At 41.6% G+C, this 27,042-nt stretch overlaps 1 protein-coding gene across 1 annotated transcript in view; it reads right to left on the minus strand.

The window, feature by feature from the left end:
- Positions 1 to 222: 222 nt before the first annotated feature.
- The window catches only part of TFAP2D (transcription factor AP-2 delta), a 51,411-nt gene continuing 24,591 nt past the window's right edge, over positions 223 to 27,042 (minus strand). Inside the window, exons 6-8 of the mRNA XM_063423464.1 lie at positions 22,183 to 22,324; positions 15,790 to 15,903; positions 223 to 1,910 (exon numbers count right to left, since the gene is read on the minus strand). Coding sequence (XP_063279534.1) covers positions 1,691 to 1,910; positions 15,790 to 15,903; positions 22,183 to 22,324 — 476 coding nt within the window. The 3' untranslated portion in view covers positions 223 to 1,690. The remainder of the gene's footprint in view (positions 1,911 to 15,789; positions 15,904 to 22,182; positions 22,325 to 27,042) is intronic.

Below are 27,042 nucleotides of genomic sequence, written 5' to 3' on the forward strand. Positions count from 1 at the left end.
CTGAACACTTCAGCTATTTGTCACAGTCCCTAGGTTTATTCTAACCTGATCACCCAAGGTGTAATATATGCTAACAACTTCTAGGAAGTGAAAATGTGTCTGAGAGCTTTTGTCACCCACAGTTACCCAGTGCTGTCTCTGGGATCCTGCAGCTCCTCCAGGTGAGTCTGGTTCTCCTAAAGGTTTCTTGTCATAACTGTCAAAACTCTGTGGCTGTCTCACACACCTAAAACATCTCAAACAGCTCTAAACATTTACACATGGACAACTATATTTTTTCCTATCACAGAAAGAGTTGAATTGTCCCTTGGAAGAAAAGGTCTGGTTCTGCTGATCCTAAATAGAGTTTAGATGGACAACATCAAGCCCTCCCAGTAATACCATTCCTTCCTACCATTTCTCAATAAGGTGTTGTCAGAGAAACAAGAAAAAGAGTAGAATAAAGGTCTTGTTGAAGAAGGAGTTAGATAAAGTCCCTAGACTCAAAGAATCTTGAGTTCAGAATACATCTCCCATGTTTTCTGTGTGAAGATGTGTGGTAGGTGGTAAAGTAACATTTCAAAAGTACATTAGCAAGGTTATTACCACTCAGCTGCTGTGGACTAAGCCAATCTGTCTTATTTGTAATTTTGTTTTTATTTTATTTCCAGTGAGTGGATTCGGTTAGACCTCTGCACCTCAGCTGGATTTATAAAGACTATAAAGCTGCAGAAACAAACTGTTGAAGAAAGGAAAGCATCACAAAATCAAGGCAACACAAAAGGTGACTCCAATTGCCTGTTTTGATTATGTTGAACAGAGACCCAGGTATGGCAGAGTGCTCTGGGACAGGGACTTAAAAAAAGAGGACAGAAGCCCATGCTGTCATTTAAACTGAAGTTCACAGAGGGATCAGGGCTCTTACTGAGACTATCAAGGTTTGTTTTCCTTTTAGTCTGCCATGCTATTTTCACAAGAGATGCCATGGCTCCTGCTTGAATGGTCAGGACAGATTCCCAGCAGGTTCTGGCCTCACTCCAGTGCAGCTTTATTGTACATTCCCATGTACAGGACAGCTCATTTGTCCCATGACCCAAGAACTCCTCTTTTGCCAGATTTCCATATTGTTTTCCCAACAGTGAGGAGATAGGCATTTCCAATGGACCAGAGGAAGCCCTTCTTTCAATCTATCCAGCATGCAAGCAAAGTCAGGATGCTGGAACTGCACGTCCCACAACTGATGCACTGACCCTAACTCTGCTGGCAGAGAAGAAAGTGCTTCAAATTTCATGTGCCACCTCAGCCAAGTCCAGAAGTGCTTATAAAAAACAGTGTTAGTGTATCATTCAGAACAATCAAGTACTACGTGCACAAAAAAGCAGTTTAGAGCAACATAAATTTTAAAAAAGTGACAATTTCATCACACAATTACTGTACACTGCTGTTCTTAGGGTTGAATACTTTCCTCTCTCACGCTCTCTCTTTCTCTCTGTTTTAATCTTCCTGTTTTATTTTCTTTTCATTTTCTTTTTACTATTTTTTCTTCCCCCCACCCCCTCCCTTTTTTTTTTCTTTTTTTCTTTTTTTTTTTTTTTTTCCTTTTTTTTTTTTGGGATTTGGTCCACCGGAGATAAATTGCCCTCAATGATATATATATTTAAAAAAAATATCAGCAGCAAGACTCTCTCGAAATAGATTCTGTTTGATGTAGCTAGTCTGTCTTTTCTGTTTTGCCCTCTTTCACAGCAGCCTCTGAAGTTTTCCGCAGGGGGGCTTTCTCCGAGTTGGCGTGTCCTTGGCCGGATTCCGCCGCTCCGCCGTTTTTGTGCGACGTGTGCTTTTCCAAGTAGTTCAGCATTTCACTGAGAACAGTTTGGAAAGTGCTTAGGGCAGCACATATTGCAGGAGTTCCAAAACCATGAGTGATCAAACTACAAGTGGGAAGGAGACAGAGAAAAAAAAATGGGGAAAAAATACACACACACACGTAAATATCAGTGGGCTCGCAAACACTGAGGAGTTTAGAGTGCACTCATCTTGCTGTAGTAAAATTCAAGATTTGCTCCCTAAACTATTTATGACCTGTGGGAGAAACAGAAAAGAAAGGAATAGAGCCAAAGAGCAGACTGCATACAGCTTCAAAGGCTGTTTTTGGTGGAGCCTCAGCTGTGAAACACCATGGGACAGACTCTCAGCAAGTGCAGACTGACACACGGCTGTTGACTTCAGAGAAGCCAAGACAGAATCCATGCCCTCAGCTCTCCAGCATTGCTAATTTTCCAATGTCATAAAGTCTGGCTCTCCCTTCTTGGGCAAACAAAAGGAAATCCGTGTGGTTTATTCACAATTCTGGATCATATTGGTTGACTTGAAGATCTTGGAGGTCTTTTCCAACCTTAATGATTCTGTGATATTATAGCTCTTAAATATGACCTGATTATTACACATGAAAATATGACTTCATCTGTACTAGGAAATTCAGCAAAGTCAAGGATACCTTCTCCAACCCTCAGCACAATTGACATGGTTTGGCCATATCCATCCTGGACCATCCAACAGGGTGAGATCTGAAGTTCCTGTTGGGAACAGACCCAGGCCAATACCCTTGGCCAATACCCATGGTCAAGAGTAGACAGAAAATGTTTCACATAGGGGCTGGCTTAGCTAAGCTGAGTTAATGGACAATCCTAACCAATTACTGGCAAAAATAACACAGTTCTAATGATTCTCTGATAGTGTTGAATTTACTGGTATAGATTTGCTCTGTTGTACCCTTCATCTAAACGTCTAAACAAGATTTTTTTTTTAACACTGAATTTTTATTCTTGTTCCTGGCTGCCGCCTGTAGATCCAGAAGTGAGCAAGTTTTCCACAAGTCCCATCTCTTGGATACCATCTCTATGAAGATCATAGAATCCCAGAATGGTTTGGGTTGGAAAGGACCTTGGAGATCATGTCATTCCATCCCCCTGCCATGGGCATGGACACCTTCCACCATCCCAGGCTGCTCCAAGCAGGAGCAGCCTGGGATGATCCAACCTGGTCTTGGACACTTCCAGGGATCCAGGGGCAGCCACAGCTTCTCTGGGCAACATGTACCAGGGTCTCCCCGCCCTCACAGGAAGGAATTTCTTCCCAATATCCCATCTAATTCTGCCCTCTGGCAGTGGGAAGCCATTCCTCCTTTTCCTGTGATTCTGTCTTTATCCAAAGTCCCTCTCCAGCTATCATGGAGCCTGTGAAGGTGCTGGAAGGGGTCCCAAGGCCTCCCCAGAGCCTTTTCTTCTCCAGGCTGAACAATCCCAATCCTCTCAGCCTTTCCTTGCAGCAGAGCTGCTCCAGCCCTTTAACATCTTCATGGACTTCTCTGGACTTGCTCCAACAGCTCCACGTCTTTCTTGTGCTGGGGACCCCAGAGCTGGATGCAAGACTGCAGGATGTCCCAACTACCACAGGATATGGGATGTGGCTCTAGAAACCAGTTTAGGCAATTGACTTGGGTGCCATTTGCCTAAACATTATGTGTGCAGTATAAGATGATCATGAAAGGACCAAAAAAACCTAAAGTTATTGGCAACCCTGTTGTTCTCCTTGTTATATTGATTCATTTTGATAAGTGGTTTATGAAAACAAAAAACCATGCCCTAATCCTCCAGATTTTTAGTTTTCATTTAGAAACATAAATTAAAAATTATTTCAGAGGTTGAAATGCCATTAAAAATTTCAAACATGATTTCAGTATTTTAATCCCACTCAGGGAAGAAAGAAGGTGAAAGGAACAGAAGCTAATTTTGAGTTTGTGGGCATTTTTGAGAAATTAATGCTTTATACTGGTTGGGGTGAGGGGAAAAGAAAACCCACATGACAGTGATTCTGACAAGGAAAAATAACTGTTTCCCCTTCCCTGCTGGTTAAGATTTTGTCCCTACAGTGACTCTCTGGCTGTCTTGGTTACCACATCAGTAAATCCAGATCTGATGCAGAGACTCATGTGAGGGTCAGAAATAGGAAACATTCACTTCAGTGACCTGTCTCCTCTGCAAATTGGCTTCTCAGTCTTTCCAGGTCTTTTAGAAAAAAGTGAAAATGTAGGGACTAAGGGGAAAGAGGTTTTACAGGACATGGACAATTGGTAGGCTGTTGTAAGTACAAAAAAAAAAAAAAAAACAGGAAAAAGACTTTAAAATATTTTTGGGTCATCTTTCTGCCAGACATGGGAAAACTATTTGATAGGAAAGCTGGTCTCTTAGGGAAGACACTAAAAATGTGTGAATTTTGACTAAAATGAGTGCTCAATATGGAAATATGTCTTCATTTCAGATTGGGAGTGGCATAGCCTTTTATAAAAGGTCTCCAAAAGGTTATTTACAAATAACTAACATTTAGAATGTTTATCCATCAGTCTCCAGGCACTTCTCAAAGCAGGAATTTATATTTATCCCCAGTCAGTAATGCGAGGAAAATGATAATTAAATATTTACAAGCAATATTTTGTAGACATCAATTAATAATACCACATAAAGTTTGGATGCTTGGAGTTTGACTCGTATCAATATCAGGATCTTTATAATTTAGCATTAAAAAGAGGTAAATATGCCTCAGTTTAATTTTATTTTCTTTCTAGGTATGCCTGGTATATCAGAAACATAAAAATCATCATCATTGTAAGTCATGTTTTAAATAGTTGTAAAAATTAGACCAGCAGTAGCATATATATGAGTATTTTTAAGCACTTTGAAGTCACTTTAGGAGTCAGGTGATTTAATGATTTTGTGTTGCATTTTATGGTAAGTTCTGGTCTTCAGAAGTCCAGAGAAATTAAAATATGATGGAGTTTGCAAAAACAGTAAGCAAGAAAAAGGAAATTAAAGGTATCACTGCTAATTACGTTATTGCATGATTTTTACACTGCTTGTCTGCTCTTCTGGGTCCAGATTTGGGGAACTGACTATACCGAGGCACATAAAAATCTTCATGATCTTGCAAGTAAGATAAACTAATGTATGTATTACAGAAGCTGGCAGTATCTGCATGCATTCATTTCCAGTAGATACAAACCATAAAGTCGTAGAATCATTTAGGTTGGAAAACAACACCAAGATCATCAAGTCCAACAATAACCCAGCACTGCCAAGCCCAACACTAAACCCTGTCCCCAAAAGCCACATCCACGTGATTATTGAAACCTTTCAGGGATGGTGAACACACCATTTCCCTGGGCAGCCTGTTCCAATACCTGACCACCCTTTCAGCTCAGTTTTTCCTAATATCTAATCTAAACCTCTCCTGGCTCAATTTGAAGTTGTTTCTTCTTGTCCTATCACTTCTTACCTGGGAAGAAAGACCAATCCCCACCTGGTTACAATCTGCCTTCAGGGCATTGTAGAGACTGAGAAGGTCAAGTAACAGGATTAAATGGAAAAGAAACTTTATGGCCTACAATTTTTGAAACTTTCAGTTTGAGAACAAAAACAATGTTACTGTGTCCATTTGACAGCTTAATAGACCCTGAGAAGTAAAATGGGAATATTACCTTCAAAACCTAGGGGGATTGTCTCAGAAATGATCTCTAGGGGTAAGAACAAACTTTAATGTTCTGAACTGCTGAACAAGACTGCAGAAAATACCAGAACTGGACAAAATCTGATATTAAGGTAGTAAGTGTAGGTGCCAACTTGTAGGTGTGAACAGTACCAAACTCCTGTTAATGTAGTTTCCTGTCTTTAGGAGTCTACAGAGATTTGATGTCCTGTGACATTTGGAACACCTGCTCAGATTTGATAGATATTATATAGGACTGAAGTCCAGCCTGCTTGTAGATGTTTCAACACTGGGCAGGTTACCCTTGTGTACCTCAAATTGTTTACACAAATGAATTGAGCCCTGGGCCTTTATTCAATACAGTCAGAGATGTCTGCGGAATGAATTATCACATTAAATGGGTGTGTCTCCTTCATGGTGAGCTGTACCATTCTCCTGGCTATGCTGAGGGCTCCATCCTAAATAAAAATGTGGTTTGGGTGCTACCTGAGATGTTCTGTGGTACCTAGACATCTATGTCACCTGAACAGGTAATAATTCAGAGGGGTTAGAGGGGACCAGGACCCTTTTAAAGCAGAAGTGGACTGATGTGGACCTAATACACCTAAAAAGGCTCAGCTGTATCTTGCCCTAGATCTACATTGACTACATGAGAAGCTCAGACATCCAGCTTACATAAAAGCATCAAGAGATTGCTACTTTATCCAGAGCAGAATTTGAAACTTCTGGTTTCAAAACCAATGCTCATAGGAAAAGAATGTTTTGGAGTGAGTAAGGTCTATTTCCTTTACAGTTCAGCCTTTTAGTTATCATTAAATATGGCAGCTCTCACCAACATAGCCATGTGCTTCTTATTAAAAAGCCAGCTCTTTTCAGTGAAATGGTTCTGCAGAGTCTCGTGGTAACTCTGCTTTCAGTTCCTGATGAATATATTCTTCTCCACAGATGGGGATATGTGGAGCCTTTTAATTTTCCCATGAAGCTTATTAAGAGAAATCATTTTATAGAAAATTTCTAACCAGACCTTCATGCCAAGCTCCTTTGAGGGTGTATTTTAGTAGGCTCATTTTAGGTAATGAGCATAAAAAGGCAGAGAGATATTATCTTCTACTTTATCTTACATTTCTATCAGTAATTCCCCTTGCTCTAATTTTGGTGGTCTTTACATCTCTGCAAGTTAAAGTCTTTGAAAAATCCAAGAAAGTTGGATAATTTCCCTTTGCTGATGAAAGCAAGTTTCAAGTTTGGGAGAAAATCTGATTTTACATTTAAATCAGACATAACAGACAGAAGATTAATGGCAAAGCATTCAAATGTGTTTCCTGAAAGTTAAATTTAGCTGCCTGATTTTCCAAGCTAATTGAGCTCACACTGAAATTGGTTCATTTTTGGTGTGCTCCACACCTATGAAAGGGCTGCTTTCATTATCATTCTTTCATTTGGGTTTATAAGCCTAAAATTAAACATGGTGGTTTCACAATGGAGTCTTCTGGGTATTCTCAGCTTTGTAGTGCATCTCACTACAGCTCCTATAAACCAAATTTATTGGTCTGAGAGGCAAGGCTGAAATCTCTGATTCTGGTGTTGGGAGCTGCAGAAAGAAGGCAACGAAGATCAGGCCAACACATTACAAAGCCTGGTGCTTAAGGACATCCAGACCTGCCTGTAATTCTGCCCAGTGCTATGATGCAATTATGTCTTCTCATGTTTTAATGATGGCCTTACTTAAAAGTGAAAAGATCCAAGTGTGCCTGAAGGCTTGGAGTCTCGTTTGGCAACCACCTCAAGGACTCCTCCATACCCCAGGCTGGTGAAGCTCCAACATGAAGCAAAAGAAACAGCTTCCCTCTCAGTGGGGGAGGGAGAAGAAGCCATCTGCACTGAATATTTGCACCCTCATTTAAAATAAATAAACCCTTTAAAACAACAATAATGAAGACAAAGCAACCTTGAACTTATTGGTCAGATTTCCTTAGAACTTTGACTGTGAAAGCTCCATGATTATGCAAATTCAACAGCACACGGCTTATGACAGATGGTAGGATATGATATGATGTTTAATGGTTGTAAAGGAAATGGCAAAATATTTGTATCTCTTCACTGCCACAAGTAACATCTGAGTATAGAGGTGACAATATTGACTTTGAGGTTCTTCTGTTGATTTTGAGCTCTCTCTAGTGAAGGTTGCCCAGAAGGTTAAATGGTGATAACTTTACTTCAGAAGCTCAGAAGGTCTAACCATGACACAAGTTACAGCGATAGTCAAAAATCAGAATGTGGGCAGTGTATACTACAGGGATAAGAAGTTCACGGGATCAGAGTAGCAAACAGTACAGAAGCTGCCTTAAAACTAGGCCCTCATCTTTTCCTTCTGTTCATAGTATTTAAGGACATGTCCTCCTAAGCAGATGGACCTCCTTCTACCATGTGTAAAAGCCATGGAGAAAGTAGGAGGAGAGTGTTAGAGCTGGTGCCCCGAATTTAAGATAATCTATTTCAGACCTGTAATCTTCAGACTGGACTAATTTTCCACACTAAAAAGAATTTCCCAGGCAACAGACCTGAAACTCCCAAAAACTGTTGAGTCTTTCTGAGTTGTAGAACAAAGATTAAACCATTGAGTGGTTCATCTTTACTTTATGGGAAGCCAAAGGAACCAATGAGGTTCATTCAATTTACTACTACCCATAACTTTTTCCAGTGAGGAAATGTAGCTGAGAAGCCCTATTGCCCTCCTCAAATGAGAAAGACCAAGAATTAAAATTTATAAACATGCTCATGACAAAGTGCAATCAATTTCGTAGCCTTTTAATTTAGAAAGGAGGGGAAAGCATTCCTTTTGCTTTTGCAAGACATGAGATTGTCCTAAATACTTTAAGAAATCTTAAGTTCTGTGTTGAAAATCCAAGCACTCCCCAAGAATTTTTCTCTTCTTTCATGAATATATTTTTTTTCCATAATTATGGAACTTAGTTTTTAATGAATCAGATAAAAAAAGAAAGCAGATTTTTGTCTGTTTTCTTGACTCCATAAATTGTGACTTTAAGGGAATATGGTATCATAAAACCCATGACAAATACCTTTAAAAATATTAGAAATTAGAAAGGATTTTGTTCATCAGGAGAGCAGGACAAGGTGCTTGAGACCTTACTATGAAAAGATCAAAGAAGGAATTCCTTGGAAAGCAACAGAAGGAAAGATCCCAGAAGAAGTCAGCCTAACACTTATAGTAAATAAAGAGACAAGGAAAAAGGTAAAAATAAAATTTAGAAAAGAAAAAAAGAATGAAACAAATTGTTGCTCCCTAATGCCTCAGCACTAGGCACACGTGTTGTCTCTCTCAGTTAATAAAATCCAAAGATTGAGGGAGCTCCTGGAAACCAGGGAACTCTAGAGGGCACCAGAGGTGTTTCCCCATAAATTTCATTGTGCACCGGCTCCTTCCAGTCCCTGCATCCAAACAGGAGGCTGCTGCTGTGAACTGAGACCATTGGAATTACAACAGAGGCTGCTCTATCTGCTGATAAGCAAAGAAGTGTGAAAAAGAAAAGAGAGAACAATGTATAAAAGGGGGTAAGCCCATCTTTGAAGGCAACCTACAAGTTAGTCTTCGGGTTTGGCTTCTTGTTACAGTTTAAAAAAACACATTGAGCTTCAAAACCAATTCCATTGCTCCGTTTTCCCCTTGGGAAGGAAGGATGTTACTTTCTCAGTGCTCCCAAAGTCTGAGGCTCTGGTTTCTTGTCTGTCACTTTTCGTGTCACCTCGTCAGTGTGATGCCAGGCACTGGCAGGAGTCTGACAGCTCCAGGCTCGGCGCGGAGAGACAAAACTCTCGTCTCAAAGAGTTTCAGGGGAGGGTGTTTCACATCAGCTGGATGGCTCGACAGAACACAGAATAATCCATCAGGGTGCTGATTGCTCTCATTACCTAACTTTAGTGTTCTGAACCTATTACTTTTTTGTGTGTCTGTTTTTGTAAGGTTTCTGCAGTGAAAGAAGTGTCACTTACAAGAAAGTAGCTTTCCCTTTGCCGTTTTGCTGTCTTTATCTTTTATATATAAAATAGAAGATCTGGGTGTGATTTTGCATCTTGATGAAATGTAGCCTTGAAGTTAAAGGATCAAATACAACTGCAGTAATGAGGGGATGCTCTCCTTTCCCTGTATGATGGATGGCATTAGCAGGATATCTGAAATTTCCAAACATCACAGATTCTTAGAGACACAAGTGTACCAAAAGCAAATGTAGAAGATGTGTCTATACCAAATTTTATAAGTGAAGAAAGCGAGGCTAGGAGGGTGTTTGATGAGGTCAGTGAGTCTGTATGTATAAACCAAGACACAGACACAGACCTCATGGGTATAATCTCAGAAAATCTTCTATTTGAAAGGTTTATGTGTTATGGTTTTGGATTTCCAGCACAGAATATGAGTAGCTTTTGGTGGATTTTCTGCTAACTCTAGTTTACACAAGATTTTGGGGAATCAAGAAAAGAATTCTGCTAAAAATTAAAAAAAACAAAACCAAAACTAACAAAACAACCTCAAACAAAAAACAAAGCTATTCTGATGCAAAAGCAGGTTAAGAAAACAAAGACATGAAGACATAGCAGTATGACTTACAGGTTCCTGGCTGAATATCAGATATAACAGTAAGGAAGAGAGAAAAAGAGAAGAAGGTATGCAATCTCTCCACTAAATAGGAGAGAAAGATTATTTAATTTTTCTTTTAATTACTCTCTTATTGATTTGGATATTTGGTCCAATTGGAGGGATACCCTAAATGCTGTTTTGAATGACAGATGCATGTGAAACAGGAAGTCTCTTCACACCTGAAATGACCCTGGATCTCCACTTTCACCAGACAGGTGAAGCACTTCAAGGTTCTTATACTGAAGCTGGGGAATGTTGTTGGTTCACCTTTAGCTGTATTAGCAAGGTGAGGATAAACAGATTCTTCAGGTCATGAGTGATCTGGCACAGCCTGGCCCCATCTCTATCAAATATTTTTACCTGAAAGTAGTGGCCGTACCTAAGCTCCCAACTGAGACAAGTCTGAGCACTGCCTGGGAATATTTTGGGACAAAAAAAGGAAAGAGGTCTTGGCCAAATTCTTTCAAGGAACCACAGAAGCATCCAAGCATTACAGACAATTGTGGTCCAGTGTCCAGGTCTAAAACCACACAGTTCATTAGATTAATTCTTGTGTATCTTTTGGGGGTGTCTGAGTTTCTGCCTGTCTTCATTTCTTCTTTGAAATGTGACAGAAACACCTCCCTTCTTCTCAGCAGGAATCTCTGCAACTGAGAACAACTGATTCATCTGGTCTGGTTCTCTGCTCTGGAGAGGGCTGGATGCCCTAAACATGTGGGTAGTGCAAAAACACTACAGAGATGAGAGATATGGAATTATGGATATTTCCCATATTGACATGCCTCAGATCTACCTGCACAGCCCTAACAGGAAAAGGATGGAGTTTGATGGTTGTGTTAGTTAAAGTTGTTCCAGATCCAGCAGAAGAACCTGTTGATTGCAATGTCACCATTCAGCTCTGCTGATTTAGAGCCAGAATTATGTTGTTGGGGGTCATCCAGGCCTTCACCATCTCGTGCCATAAAATCTCTGAGTGTATCTTAGAGGTCTTGTGTCTCCAAGCAGATTTGTCTTTACCTGCTGCAGGTCCTGATTGCCCTGCTTTACTATTTCTGGGCTTTTCCAAACTGAATTATTCTCAGTGTCTTACATATGTTTTGCTTACATCTATTCTTTTGCTATCTCTAAGCATTAACAATCTCCCTTTTCCTTCCCATCACCTTGGACAATTGAGAGCTGTCTCTCATTTTCACAGCTATTTTACCTGATCTGAATCCAAACCCAGTGAACTTACAATGCTAAAGAAAGATTTATATAGCCTGAAAAATCCTGAAAAAATACAGACATCAGCTTTACCGTGGGATTTGAAGCTGGCTGAAGTTTCATGAGAATTTAACTCCCCAGCTTTTCCCTCTTTCATACTCAGGTGCATGCATATGTACATAGAAACTTCACATTTTTCTGGGGAAAATTCTCTGAATTGTAAGTAATAGACGGCATTTTAAAGGAAACTAGGTTTAATGGAAGTATTTTTCTTTTCTCTTTCATTTTCGCTTCTCTTTCATTTTCGCTTCTCTTTCTTTTGCTCTTGCTCTTCTCACTTTTACTCTCCTGATCATATTTATGGTCTCTCCAGTTTGAAAGTAAAGGGTGAAAAAAAAATTGGTTCCTCTCATTAAGGCTTTAGAAAATTTCAGGTTCTTTTCTAATATTGATATGCTGACTCTGCTCTCTTTTGTAGTAAACTCAAAAATGCTTTGCACAGATCAGCCTTTAGAGGACAATAAAGAGATGTTCCTGTGTCTGGATAAAAAAATCTCAGCACTCAGTAATGGGAATGGATTTTTCCAGAGTTTTCTTATTTGTTCCATGACTTCATGATGATTTTTTTTCCTCAGAAACTGGGGGTGGGGTAGCTCAAGGAGTGACCTTAATGCCAGATACAACCCACAGGACTATTTGTGTTCAGGGTATGCAAGACCAGGTTGAATGGGGCTTTGAACAGCCTGGTCTGGTGGAAGGTGCTGTTGCCCATGGCAGAGAAGTTGGAACAAGATGATCTTTAAGGTCTTTTCCAACCTTTCCAGCTCAAAGAAGAGATGAAGGACATGTTGGGCAGCTCTACAACATATCACCTCTTTAACGCAGACTTATGTAGTGCTTAAAAATCTGAGTTATCCCAACACTTAGCCCATGAGGTTTGGGATCCAGCCCTGGCAAGGCAGAACTTCCCTAAATCTAAATTTATAACACAAGCAAGGCACCTGACTGGGCTGTAACAGGGGCTGGTGTTTCCAGGAGTTCTAAACTTACACGTTTATTGGTGATAGATATGTACCACTGTCCTCAGGAATAGTTTGGGTTAGTGCTTGGTTAGACCAGGAAGAAAAAAACCCCGAAATTCTGCAGGTAAAGAGGAGCACAGATGGCCATTGCCTGTTCTCTGGCACTACTTTTATCTGCTGGCATCAGTATACTTGAAGTTATTTGAAGTTATCAATATAACTTCAACAGCCTACTGAAAAGTGAAGTTATCAATGTAACTTCCCTTCCGTAAGATGTTCTAAAATGTATTGAAAAGGGAAAATCTTTGAATGAGAAAAACATAAAATGGCCCTGGCTTGGGTAGTGCACAATATTTGCTGCTGTAAATTTATGGGCCTGAATCATCTGTTCAAGATGGAATAACACTGAAAAATCATTCCTCATGGAGCATTGAGTTTTTTTGAATTCAGGTCAGATGAACATCTCAGACAGCAGCTGCACAAACAGGGGTGTACCAGAGGTGTACAAGAGCCTCTGTTTTTTTGCATAAGGTTCTGCAAAATCCAGCAGTATTCAGGCTCACTGGCAGCTCCTTTGAAGATTTCCCATTCTGTGCTTTGTGTGAACTTTGGGTTTGGAGTTTGAGCAAACCCAGCACTTCTGATCCCTTCATGGGGACTACGCTGCACTTCAGGCTGGACACATTTACAGATCTCGATGAACTAAGACTCAGTGGAAAAACTTCAGAGAGGAGTGTGAACTTGAAGATTTAGAACAGAGGAAACAGGAAAAAACTGCTTCTATCTGACCTGTGCCAGGCTGTGACCCCTGGTCTTAATTATTAACATAGAACAAGTAACACCATGAGAAAGTGGAGTACACAACTCTACACTGAACAGCTGTAGGGGAATTTATTCCTAAAGAAAACTCCTTTTCACCCCTATATAGTAGAGGCTGAATCGAATTCCACTGTAGACATCCAATGTTACAGCTCTTCAAAGAGACTTTCAACATCCTAGAACTTACTTTAATAATAGACATTTGTGTGATTCCTCTGTTTTTTTACGGTCATAAAAAATCTCTTCAGATTTTTGACATCATATCACAGAATCATGGGATGGTTTAGGTTGGAAGGGACTTTAAAGACCCTCTAGTTCCCCCATGGCAGGGGGTGATGAGATTTAAGATGAGGTTTAAGGTCCCTTCCAACACAAACTATTCTATAATTCTGTGATATTTAATCTCAAGAAGACAAGTAGTGGTAATAGGGGTTGAGATGATCTGGATGTGAAGACTGACGGATTTAGGGGATCGGAATAACAATTTTTTTTCCTACATTAGGTTTAGCTGCCCACAGTGTAAGTGTCCAGTGTGTACTGGTTTGCTGATCTCCCATTCTGATGTAGATCTAGACCAGAATATTCAGCCAATGGAGTTTAGAGAGAAATTCTAGTTACACTGATACAGATGTCTATGTTAGACCTGTTTAATTCAGATTTCTCAGGGTATACAGGTGAGATTCCTGGACACCAGGGCAGAAGATGTACAGCTGGCTGCAGTGGAGGCCCCTACAGACACCTGAGGAGGTCTCAGAAGTGCAGGTTGGAGAGTCGTCTGACCCCAGCCTCTCTACCCTACCTGGGAAAGGAATATGGTCCCAGCTCCACCTCTGGGTCTGGCAGCACTCATCACTCCCTGAAAACAATCAGAGAAGACTCTGATTTAAGGCCAGGGAAGACCCTGTGTAGGATCAAGGCCTGTGCTCCTCCAGGTGCTCATCTTCAGTCCAACACTTAAGGTCTTGAAAGAAAGACATGAAAGAAAGTTCTGACTGATGCAGGAGCTGCCTGCAGAAGCTTTGCCCTGCAGCCTACTGAAGTGCAGCAGAGAAGGGAAGGATGGGAGCTGTACCAGTTGACAGTTTTGCAGTTAAAACCTTCAATATTTTACCCTGACTGCTATTTCTACTTTAAACACAGGAATCCTTGGGGATTAGCCACCTCATATCACATTTCCCCTGCCTGCATATAACAGGGAATTATCACTTTTTCCACAAGCTCAGGTAGCTCATTAAAATCCCTCTATGAGCATTCTGCATAAATAAGGATGTTTCCCTTGATGTGCAGGTGTAGTTGTGTGTTTTGGAGTGTGTATTATGGGAAACACACACACACCTGGCTGCTGTGTGAGTGCACAGGCAGAGCACTGCTTGAGAACAGCACTGGGGCTGTCCAGGTGTGCTCATACACACGTAGGATGCACACAGGTGTGTGGAACAATAAACAGCAATGTCAGGGATGTGTGCATTTGGTTTTGGGGAACACCCTTGCCTCTCCACACCCCAACAGATGCATGGAAGAAGTGGGATGGTGGGTATTTTTGGGATTCCACTCAAAGTCTGAGAAACTAAACATTAGTTATCACAGCACCTATCAGAAAGATAATGACTAACAGATATTGGCACTTTGGGACATGGAAGTTGTCTGTCCAACACATGAAAGAAAAGTGGCTCAGCTGGTTGTGCTAAAGAATATACAGCACAATTCTAAGCCTTTCCAGGGCTATGAAACTTGCTTAATATTATGGTCTGTAAACAAGACTCTGGGACAGTTCTTCACATGGCTTTTTTAAAATATAGTAACTAGTGGATGAAAAAAAATAGCAATCTGTAGGCTCAGCAAGTCATGTATTCTCCTCTGTGGCCTAAGCAAAGACAGGAGCACCTCCAGGATGTTTCATCAAACTTATCTTTGATAGATATTTTAGATGACCCCACTATTTCAAAGAGGCCCTCTGGAAGATCCCACCTCACTCCTGACTCTGACACATAGCCTAAAGCAAAAACGTGAAATTGCACAGCAATTCCTGAGCTAATAAATCTTTCTGACCCCAAAACATCTATACACTTTTATATATAATTAGGATAAAATTCTAATGAAGTTTGGACTTGGCGAGCATGTACCATGGGTCTTTCTCTTCAAAACAGCTTCTAAGCCTGTTTAAACCAGTACATTAAATATTGCTCAAGAACTGAGTCTAATCATATCATCAGTCTGGTTTTTTAGTGTGAGTCAGGTTTCACTCTCCCAGATTTTTCTAGCGTGTTGTTCGGAAATTAGTGCAGTAAAATTGTTTTAGTAGGAAATGTACTTTGAGGCCAGCCTGCATCAATAGATGTAGAAAATATCTTATTCAAACTCAGACTGTGGTCCTAGAAGCAAAATGAATACAGCAAACTTGAATTACATTGCTGGGTAAACCTGCACTTTTAATAGGCAGAGCTATCAGGGATTGTGGATGCTAATTAATTATTTGCATGTCTTTTAGGTAAGGGAACAAATGCCATTAAAAGATCATATGCAGTCTAAATCAAATGTACGGATTTTTAGTTTCCTCTTTCAAAATCATACCTGAAATGTGTTAAATGTCTCTGGATGTCGAGGTCTAATATTGGAGTTGGTCTGGAGGATCCGAGGGGTGATCTGTCTTGACTTAGAAGGTCTTGGAATTCTTTACATATTTGTCTAAAAGGAAAATGGAAATCCTTCAATAAAACAGGTGTAATCCTTCCCATAAATCTGATTCCCAAAACATTCCCACCTTATCCTGAGTGATCTCATTCATAACAGAACTGCTTGACAAAAGTGTTGTTACAGAAATTAAAGACAAACAAATCCATCTCTGGCTTCCCTGCCCCAAATTCTCAGAGCCAACAACATACAGAATCCCTTGAACAGGAGCATTTTCCCTTTGGAACCATATTAATGCTGACATTTTAAAATGTGATTTTTTTTTCCCCTGAACAGGACCCAGTTTGGCAGTGTTAAGTCTAGCTTAAGTCACCTATATTGCCAGCAAGGTTTATGGTTAAAGGAAATGGTGAAGTAGCATTAGAATATGCCTGAAATGTTTAAATTGATCTATTATTTAGTTTGTGTAGATACACAAATATTGTGCATGGGCTTGTGGACACTGTTTTATCTGCAAGTTGAAGTCCTGGATATTTTGGACTTCCTTGTCTCCCAACGCTTAAGGCAAAGGAATTGTGAAGGAAGGACCCCCTGTAGTAAGAATTCAGGTCTGTTTTCTCTGGTTTCCCACCCATAGCACAGTAGCCCATTTTCTTAGTAAAGGATGGATGACCTTACTGTTTTCCCTCTCCCATTCAGTCTTCTCTGAGGCTTCTCAGCACCTGGGAGTTAAATTTATCCCCTGGAATTCCTCTATGTAGGACCTAGCACTAGAAAAGACCCAAAAATAAGGCCTTTTCTTGTTTTATTGTATTGTTGTTTGTAAATTAACCTAGGAATATTTTATCAACAGACTTAAAAAAAAAAAGAAACCAAATCAATTCTATTTAGCTCATGTCCTCAGAAGAGCATGATCTGGACCATGGATGAACAAACATCTCTTACTTTCACTTGGTTTTTGATTCAGTTCATTCAAAAAAGGAAAGGGGACCTGTCCAAATTAGCATAGAGCTCTCATTGCCTGTGTTGGAAATAAAGGCACTAATGGAGGGTCAGGAGGGCATGATCCCCTCCAGAAGAACAGGACACTCAGCTGGGGCCCTGATCTTTGTTGGATTAACCTGGTACTGCTCACAGTGACTGCATGTGGCCTGGTGACAGTGCCACCCAGTGAAGTGCAGAGTGACAAGGGTCATCCTCACACCTGCAGACCATTTGTCACCATCTGATGACCCCCCTATAGTTCTGCTCTTCCAGTGTCCCAAATCCTGTGGCTTCTTGAGAATAGACCCTGTTGTGGGCTGTCTCCCAGGACTTGCCCAAAAGATATTTGGGAGAATTCAATGAGCCATTCTAATATTTCAGTAGTGTGGGCAAGAGCAATCTTTGTTCACATAGATGCAACCATTGTGCCTAGGGGCAGTTTCTAGCACTAAAGACCATCTCTGTGATCCATGATTCCTTTTGGGAGACTCACTGCACACCTGGTCCTAGATAAAGTTTGGGTTCTTCATTATCACCTTGTAACTCCTGTCTTTTGGGATGTGGGTGTAATGGAAAAAGTGGGCAAACTCAGCTTGTTGGTCTTTAGAGGGTCCCTCTCTGCTGAGTTATAAGCAAGAAAACTGTGTTAAGCTGGTTTTACCCTTCACTTTATCACAGTGACACAAGCTGGGAACAGAGATCTTGGATAGCTCTCTCTCGACTAGGAGGAGATGCAGAAATCTATTTCCTGCTGTGCTGTTGGACCCCATCCAAGATGTCTCTAAATGCTTGTCATCTGCACAGACCTAGACACCGACTGCTTGAAAAGACAGCATCACCCCAGCCTTTCAGGCAAAGAGAGGTATTCAGCAGAAATGTATGTAAATGCAGCATACAGTTTTAATGAATCAGGTCCTTAGAGGAAAAACAGTTCCTTTCAACAACTGAAAACAGTCAGTCATTTTGGCTTCTAAACAATCCACTATCCCCAGTCGGCCCTGTCAGCACTGCTCTTCTCTCCTTCCTCCAACCTCTACTTTCTACCTGTTGAAAAAGTTCATCTTAAAAGTTCTTTTATTTTAACAAAGGAAAGTGTCAGAACCAAGTGTGCAATTAAGTTCCCTTCTATCTTCACGTGTCAAAAGTCTTTACTGAATGCTGGCAGATTGAAAGAAAAAATAACTTTTTTATTATACATGAAAACCTGCAAAAGGCAGTAACCTACTTTTTTTTTTTTTCAAGGGGATTTCTAGGCAAAGTGGTGTCTCAGAGCCTCCACTACCAGTAAAATATCACCTGGGGTAGTGACAAGGGTTGGCAGTGTTCTGCTGAGTTGGACTGTGATTTTGAAAAAACAAAGGAAGATGGTTGTGCTGTCCTAGGGGGGCATAGATAAATACAAATAGTCCTGGTCACTCCTGCATGGGAGACACCTAATGATTTGTGATACATGGTCAGATGATCCAGTATATGACCAGGAAAAAGAGAAAAAATTGTGTCCTGGGTCAAAACAAGGGCCCATGTAGCCCATGATCCCTACCAGTGGCCAAAGCAAATGCCTGGTGTTGGGTACAGGAGTGGGGCAAACGTGGGGCCATCAATCTGATTTATTCCAAGTGTGGCAGAGTTGCCAGATATCCAAGGACCAGTTATCAGAGAAGTGCCATGAGCCAGATGCTGATTAGTCTGTGCTCGCTGTAATCAACTCCACAATGAAATTATTATTCACAATATTCTGTTTTGGTCTGTGTAAATGTGGGTGATTCTGTCCCTCTGATCATGTGGAAGACCTTGTGCTGTGAAACACTGGGATGTTTCCTGTAGGATGCTGTGCCTCTCCAGCAACTGGAATTTTTGACACGGCCCTCAGCAGTGTTGCATCTGTCCAAGCTGCAGACTGGTCAGGTTTTGTCCCCTGCTGTAAAACGTTTCAGGCTCCCCAGCTTCTGCAAGATTTAACTCATGTTTGAAGAGTCGTTAAAACCAAGTCTCACTAATTTTTTTTCTATTGCTATGTAAATTGGATACTTATCCTGAAACCTTTTTACATTTCTAGGGTTAACAGGCCAATATCTCTACCTTTTGGCCAGAACTGTGACAATTCAGTCTTTTATTGGAGAATCTTGCTCTGTCCAGAAAACCATCTACTTTCCCAGACAGTCATCTGCTCAGTCAAAGGAGGTGAGCGGAAAGAAAGAGAATAGGAGACTGCTTTCTCTCATTGCTTATGCCTTCCTTACCCTTTCAGCTCTTTTTCAGCCTGTCTCACTCCCATCCTGCCATTGCTGGCTTGTGTTCAGCAGTGAGCAGTGGCTGCACGGCCCAATCATCTCTTCTTCCCATGACAATTATTAAGTGAAATTCTCATTCTTCATTGCCAAGTCCATGAAACTGTTAGAACAGACCACGGCACCATCCTGGTGCATCAGTTGGTACTGTCCCAGGCAGGTCCTGAGTTTGCAAATGTGAGAGGCCATTTCCATGAGGCAGCTTTGGAAGATGAGGCAGTTTAACAAAACTACCTCAGTTGGTTCCGTGACGGACAACGCTCCTGTTTTCCTTCTCTGTATTTCTGTCAGCATGGCCTCAGGCCAGGTAGGGCTGAGCAGGGCAATGAAAAGGGTCACTTAAACTCAGTGTTGGCTGTTGACATCTAAAGCAGCAGATTTAGCCTTCACTTGCCCATGGGCCACAGTTGTGTGCATGGCAGCTGAAAGACTTCCACTCAGGGGGATGGATTATTGAGTACAAGGTGTGGATGCCCTTGATGTCAAGGAGGCCTGGGAGCTGCTGGACACAGGACCCCTCATCACTGTAGACATTCAGGGCTCTTTCATTACCCACATGTGGATTTGTAATACCCAAGACACTCATAACCGCTGGCAGAAAAAACACGGTAAAAAAAGGAGAGCTGTGTGCTCCTGGAGCAGCAGCTCATGGCCAAACTGGATAACCCAGTTTAACTCAAATGCCAGTGGATGCCTGTGTTTGGGCAGCTGAATCGAGCCAGTGAATCTGAGTGTCTAAATCCATAGTGGAAATACACCTAGATATGAAAACCTGTGGAAATCATTTTACCCTTTCCAGTCATTTTTCCTCATCACATATATTCTAGGGATTCTGGAGATAACTTTGTTCTTTCCCATTATTTTTCCTCAAGACCCCACATGTGAGCACTTCTGTGGGCTTCTGGCTCTGTCCTACAATGGACAGCAGCAACACACACAGGCAGTGACACCTCAACCCTTTCCACAGACAAAGCTGGCCATGAGTGATCTTACCACCCTGAGATTTCTGTGTTGGTTTTGGTGGCAGAATAATAATCCCCCACTCTTTCCTGTGTCATCATTCACAAGCCCTCGAGTCAGGGAAGTTGTGAGATTGCTGAAATTGCAAACCTAGAGCTTGGTATGGCTGGTGAGTAGTTGGAATTCCTGATGATTGTCTAGAGCTCTTTGTATCAGACACGTGGAAGCAGGGCTGGGAAATGCCACTCTGATGTTGTGATGCCATGGACCTGTTTCTCCAGGAACACTTGGGCAGGACTGGGAATCCCTGTTCTCCTCGCAGGCAGGAGAGGGCAGTAGAAACACAGACATTGACCTGTCTGGTCCTTACCAGCACTGACTGCAGTAGGATGTGGCCTCTCTATTTTTGACAGACCTCTCTGAGCAATCTCCCGCTGATAATGTGGGGTAGGAAAGTAATTTTGTCCCTAACAAGTTCTGGATAACAGCCTACAAGCCCGAAGCTCATGGTGGTTAGAGGTAGTGCATGCCCATGGTACCTTATCTCAGTAGTGGAGGAGGCTGAGAAAGTAGGTGTGGAGTGGTGAGAAAGGATAGTGAGACTTTTATGTGCCCCTGAGTGGCACAGCCTTTGGGGACAGGACATAAAAGTGATCCACCAATTATTGCAGCCCATGGGTTTGCGGTTTCTCACCAGAGCCAGGGAAAAATGGGGAAGATTTGCACCATTTTGGTTTCTTTGTGTTCTGTAAATGGACAAATGCTCAGCTAAGAAGCAGGATGTTAATGGGCTCCACAGCTATGGGGAGACATAACCTGCAGAGAGGAATTTCTTCTGGCAAACTGGTTTATTCTCATGTCTCTGAAACCCCTTGAGCCCTTAAATGTAGATAGAGGTAAGAATAAGATAATATTCCACTTATATTATTCCTTTTAATGTACAGGGGAATTAGGAATGTGATATATGAGGTCTCTCATCACCTTCACAACCAGAAAATTCCCTCTGATCCACATGGTGATGCTTTTATCACCCCCAGGAAAGATCATAGGCTGTATTCATGGGATTCACCAGCATGAGATGTTTGAGTGCATCTCATCTCTGGGTCACTGTCAGAGCAAAGTGCTCTGGATACAAGAGGGACACCAAGGCCAGGGATCTTCCCAAAGCAGAATGACAAAGGACAATCCTGCTGCTTGTCAGCTGTTTCCCCTAGTACAGGGAAATTCCACCCTATTGGATATATCACAGCCTGGAAGGGTTTTGAAACACTTCCAGCAGGAAGGGGATGATTTGAGAGCTCAGATTTGTGGTCTCAGCTCTACTTCAGCCTCAAATATGACACTGCAGTGAGCACAGCAAAGCTGTGGATGTATTCAATGTGTTCAGTCAGACCACACACCTAGGGCAGGTCTACCCTACTCCACACAGACTATTTATTCCTGTTTCCCATGGCTCATGAAGGCTAATTCCTCCCTCATCAAGGCTAATTAACCTAGATGAAATGTTATCTTAACATGATGTTACTGCTCCAGGGAGACGAGTGGCTTGTTTAGAGTGAAGTCTGATGCGTCTTTGTGTCTTTAATGTCTTTGGCAAAGCTCCCCTGCTGTTGTACATTGTTCCAGTGCCTTTGACTTCAGGGGAGCTCTTGCAGTTTGCATCCAGAGAGGATCTGTCCTTCTGCAAACCAGCTCTCCCTCAGCAGACTAATGATAATTATCCAGCAGTGACCAATACTCCAGTAAAAGCTCAGATCTCCTGCTCACACACAAACAGGAGACAAAGCCAGTCTCTGTCCCATAGACCTTACCATGTAATAACAGCCTCTGTTCTTGTCTAAACCAAAGCATCTGGGAGGATGTTCGTGCCCCCTCAACCACAGGCAGTGAGAGCACAGCCCCTAAAACCCCACTGCACCAAATAAGGTTCCTCTTTCAGCATCTCCGAGCAGGATCCCTCTCACCCAGCCAGCGAGCACTGCTGTGACAGCAGTCACCACAATCCCAGCTCCGTGCTCCCACTCCTCCCTCCCTCAGCCCACAGATCCAACATGGAGAAGTGACAGACCGAGCTCTTTTCTCGCTTCCCCTCCCTCCTTACTTTGTCGCTAGGATCATCTTTTTCCTCGCTGTCTGCTCTTTCTGTTCCATGTGCTGTCTGGCAATGTGCTCTCCCACTGCCTTGGCAGGGAACTCTGTTTCACAGGTGTAGCCGAAATCTCTGGCCAAATGTAGTGCTTCCCCTGCGGTCAAACAAAATGGGTCAGTCCTTTTTCAGGGTTATTATCATCATCATCATCATCATCATCATCATCATCATCATCATCATCATCATTATCATTATATCGTTGTTATTACTGTTACAGAATTTATTTCACTCTTTAAAAAAGAAACCCAAACAGTAGTGAGTCACTTCTGCAGACAGTCATTCTCAGGTCAGCTACACATTTCAGCCCAATTGGCCTGCTGGTGTTCAGTCACCAGCTGGTGCCAGGCTGAAGATAGGAAGGATATTCCTCTCATCAGGTGGAAGGTCATGAGGTCCCTCTCATGAGAAAATCCTGGCCAAGACACTTGGCCTTGCCACCAGTGACTATTGGGCAGCTGCCCAATTTTGCAAGCCCTGTTCATCATTGATTTTCAAGGTATGGAAAAGTGCAGAAAGTAGGAATGAAAAACTTTGAAGAAGTGAGTCAGCCTTTGGTGCTTCACTCCCTGTGTCTAATGGAAGAAGAGCCCTCTACCCCAGGAAAGTCTCATGGGCTTAACAAACATTCCAGTATATTTGCTTAGAAGGTAAGCCAACAGTACAAGCGCTCCCCACCAGAGCAGAGCAGGCCCCGAGGGAGAACTCAATAAATTATCCTGTTTCCAAAACAGGAAACAAACAAAAATGACCAGGCAAAACAAAAAGGGAAGATGATGATGAAGACAAGTGCACTGAGCACCTCTCTACCTCAGTGCAAAAACCGAGCACGAGCACCCAACTCTGTGCTGGCTGCCAAATGCCTCTGCAAGGGCAGGACCCTCTTCATTAGCTTAGAGAATCCAGAATTTGATTTTAGGGTTTACTGAACACTCTGACCTGCATGCTGTGACTCTGACAACCTCGGTGTGGGATTTATCTGATCAAACCAGCTGTCTGGATTGTGAACATCTGTGCCTAAGCCAGCCTTTCCCTGGTGGGAAATAGGCATTTCCAGATGACACTTGTTCTCATCTCATTGAGAAAGAAGAAATAGGTCAGCTACCAGAAGCATATGTTGAATATACACATCTGCATGAGTGACTAACAGAGATGTGCTCCAGAATAGTTTTGGAGTTTAGGGGTTGTGGGTTTTTCACTTTCCTTTTTTTTTCCGGAGTTGTGTGTTTGATTGCCATCAGGAGAAGTGGCATTGGGCTCTGGCTCTTTGAAGCTGAAAAGGCTGATGCTGTCAGGAGGGATACAGGACATGTGACTCCTCCCTTTGAAAACATCTGCAGTGGAATTCGTCAGATTAAATGTCAATATTGATGTCTGACTTAATACTTTCAAGTCAATGGAGACAAACTAGCACTTGAAGTGTATATCATCCTGTACTAGAGTAAAAGGCAAAAGAGAATCAGAGGAATTATGGAAAGCCTAGATTAGAACTGAGGAAATCACCTTCTACTGACAGCATTGCCTTCCTTAGATGAGGTTAATCGAGGCTTTTCCAAGCCTAGTCTTGAATGTTTCCAACTATGGAAATTCCACAGCTGTTCTAAGCAACATAATAAAATGTTTTATTATTAATTCAACTTCATGTAATCATCAAATTAAATCATTTAGCACCCAGAAGTGCTGATTTCTCCCTATTTACTATGACCTGACATGAGAAGGTGCAACTGCAGTGAAGATGGAGAGATGAATCCCATCCTCAGCAAGGCTTGGTTGGGCCAAGGAAGAGGAGAAGTTCCATGGAAACAGTGCTCCTGTGCCAGGGACAGTATGAGGAAAAGGAAACTGCATGCACTGGCCTCTATTCCAACTCCATTCTCCCCTTTTTGAGATATTGTTGTCTCCCCTTCTACCACTGGATTTTTTATGGGAAAACACCTTTTGATTCCAGAGAAAATACTTTGCTGTGTGTTTATCTGCCCCAGTTTATTCAGGTACTGACAAAACACGTGCACCATTCCCAGGCAATCTGTTTGCTGATACCAGCCAGCTACAACCTCTGCAGCTGTAACCAATTTTACAACAAAAAATGAAGATTATAGTCAAAATCATCTGCTTTCTTTGGATTTTTTAAAAAAAAGATTTCCAGTATTCCCCGAAAAGAAAGAAGACATTAGCAAGCAATCAGTCCCTCTGAGTTGAAAGGAGAAACAGTTTACACCTAGTTTGCAGCTTCTAGAAAAGTAAAAGAATTTTCAGTGAAAAGAAAACGGATTTCAGTAAAAACAAAATATGTTTCAGTGATAAGTTAACAAAGAATCAGAATGACCAGGCATAGAGCTGACTGCTTTGTATTTCAAACATATATCCCAGACTTCTTCCTGGGTGAGAAAGGGCATAAATTTAAGCCATAGCTTTTACATTTCTGTAGAGTAGTTTCAAAACTACTATTTCAGATATGCTTTTAATCTTCCTTAAATAAAGACTTACAGAGTAAATCAATTTCAGAAGAGCATCAGGTTTTTCTTTTCAACTAAATTCTGTTAAAATACTTGATAGGTTTATCTTCATTCCAGCATGGAAAGAAAGGAAAAGTTAAACCCTTTGAAGCTGTCATCAGGTGGAATTGCAATTCTCCAGACAGCTTCCTCATGGTCCCAGCCAGTCCCAGCAATGATACAAGGAATGTAGACAGCAAAGAATTTAAACATTTAACCATTGGAAAAGTCGTGGTTTCTTCAAGAGAGCAGAGCTTTTTGTGTTGGAATGTAGGCATTCATTTAACACGATCAACATGTTAAGTGACTGAAATGTGAATGTCTCCACTTACTGTTAGAAAAAAGGGAATGAAAATGTGAATTGTCATTCAAATTTATATTAACAAAAGTGGCTTATATTATTTGCTAGGTCTGAGAAAATTATACTAAACTGTTCTGTTAATCTCAGAAAATTATTCAAAAGTATAAAGCCTGTCTGGAGCTGGGATTGTGATTGTGATATAAAACCATTTGAGCAAAAAGAAACAAAATTACTTATCTCTTCATGGACATAAATTGGTAAAAATGTAGATACAAATGTAATTACTGTTTTTAATGAAATATTAATTAAAATACTTTAAATTAAAATTGAAATTTTTTTCTCGAAATGGAAAGCTCCCATATACTACAAATGCATGTTAGAGCTATGCACATTTATTCCTATACACATGCATATACTATAAGGAATAGGCAGCCTGAATTATAACTACAAATTCTATATAAAAATAAAAATTTGGACTTGAAAACACTCTGCAGAGCATAATTTATCTCGTTGTTGAGCAAAGAGCAAAAATTTTTAACCAGGACCAAATGATGATTTGATATTTAGAAGTGTACTGTGATATACTTATTTTTTTGTGAATAGGTGTCCCTTTGATTATTGTGCAGTAGAATTAAGTCTGTTTGGTGGGGGAAATTAGTTTATACAAAATGTCATAGAATATGTTCTTTCTTTTTCTACAGCATAATTTGGACAAACATTTACTTTAAGGGGAAATGTGGAAACGTTGGAAATGTGGATGAACTGACCTTTTTATTTCACCTTCAATTTCCCATCTTCTGCCTAGTTGTTATTTACATCAGCATAGGAATCACGAGAACGGCAGAAACCACTAAACCCCCTGACTTTTACAGTCAGTTGCCTTGTTTCAATCTAAATTCAAGCTAAAATCAAATTTCCCCGTGTGTGACCCCCCCCAGCTCTTCCCTCCTGCCGAGATAAGGATGGAGCAGATGTTGGGAATCCTGCGCTCCCCAAACCCAGCCCAGGGCTCTGCGGCTGCCTCCCCTCTGCAACCTGACAGGTGACCAGAGAGCTCAGCAGGATGGAAAAGGACATTTGCCGGAGCAGAATTGGCAGAGCCAGCTCTGGAAAGGCCGGGAAGGTTTCTGAGGGAAGGTGGAAGGAGCCTTGTGAGGATCCCCAGGGGTCAGCAGGAGTGAGAGCTGCTCCCATGCAGAGGGAAGGCAGGAGCTGTGTCCCCAGGAGGGGACACTCGGCTTCTGAACCTCCCACTCTCTCCTCGGCTGTGCCTCCTCCGGATGCTCCAGCCGGCAGAAATGTTACTCAGGGGGAGGAGGGACGGGCGGGAGGTGGAAGGAAAGTTTATTCTATTTGTAGGGTGAGAAGGGAGGAGGAACAAGTGGAAGGATGTTTAAACAAAGGCTGGTGGGGGAGAAGTGTGATAGTTGAGAGCACGATGAAAAAAGAAACCACTGACCTATTTTTCTCAAGAGTTTTGGTCCCCAAATGATGAATGTCATTAATTCTGTTTCTAGGAAATTTGGTGTCTAAACCAAGTTTGACAGGAAAACAAACTCTAGAATTTTTTGTTAGTTTTTCTTTTTTTTATCTGATGGTTTAAAAATCATCCATGCCCTGCTTTTACCTGCACCTGCAATCAGATTTATGTTTTGCAAGTGACCCATTCAAACAGAAGGGGGACATCTCCTCTCTTTTCACATCCTTCCTTGCTCCCACTGGAGAAGCTTTTGACTCTTTTGAGCCCGCAGTAAAGCTTAGCTTTAGAAGTACTAGTATTTATTAGAGGAGTCTTTATTTCACAGCTAATGTGTAGGAATTTTCCTTTTGGAGCTCGTAAGAAAAATGACCTTTCCCTCCATCTAGTCCAGGCACTAGAGGGCATCCCTCGCCTGCAGGTGACAGGGATGTGTCCCCAAACTGCTCGGGAGAGTCCTGCAGCACTGACTTCACTCTCCCTGGCTGCCTTTCCACTCGCTGTGCTGATTTGTGTGGATGACAAAGAGAACAGAACTGATC

The sequence above is a fragment of the Prinia subflava genome, chromosome 2 (assembly GCF_021018805.1).
Source record: "Prinia subflava isolate CZ2003 ecotype Zambia chromosome 2, Cam_Psub_1.2, whole genome shotgun sequence".
Taxonomy (NCBI): Eukaryota; Metazoa; Chordata; class Aves; order Passeriformes; family Cisticolidae; genus Prinia; species Prinia subflava.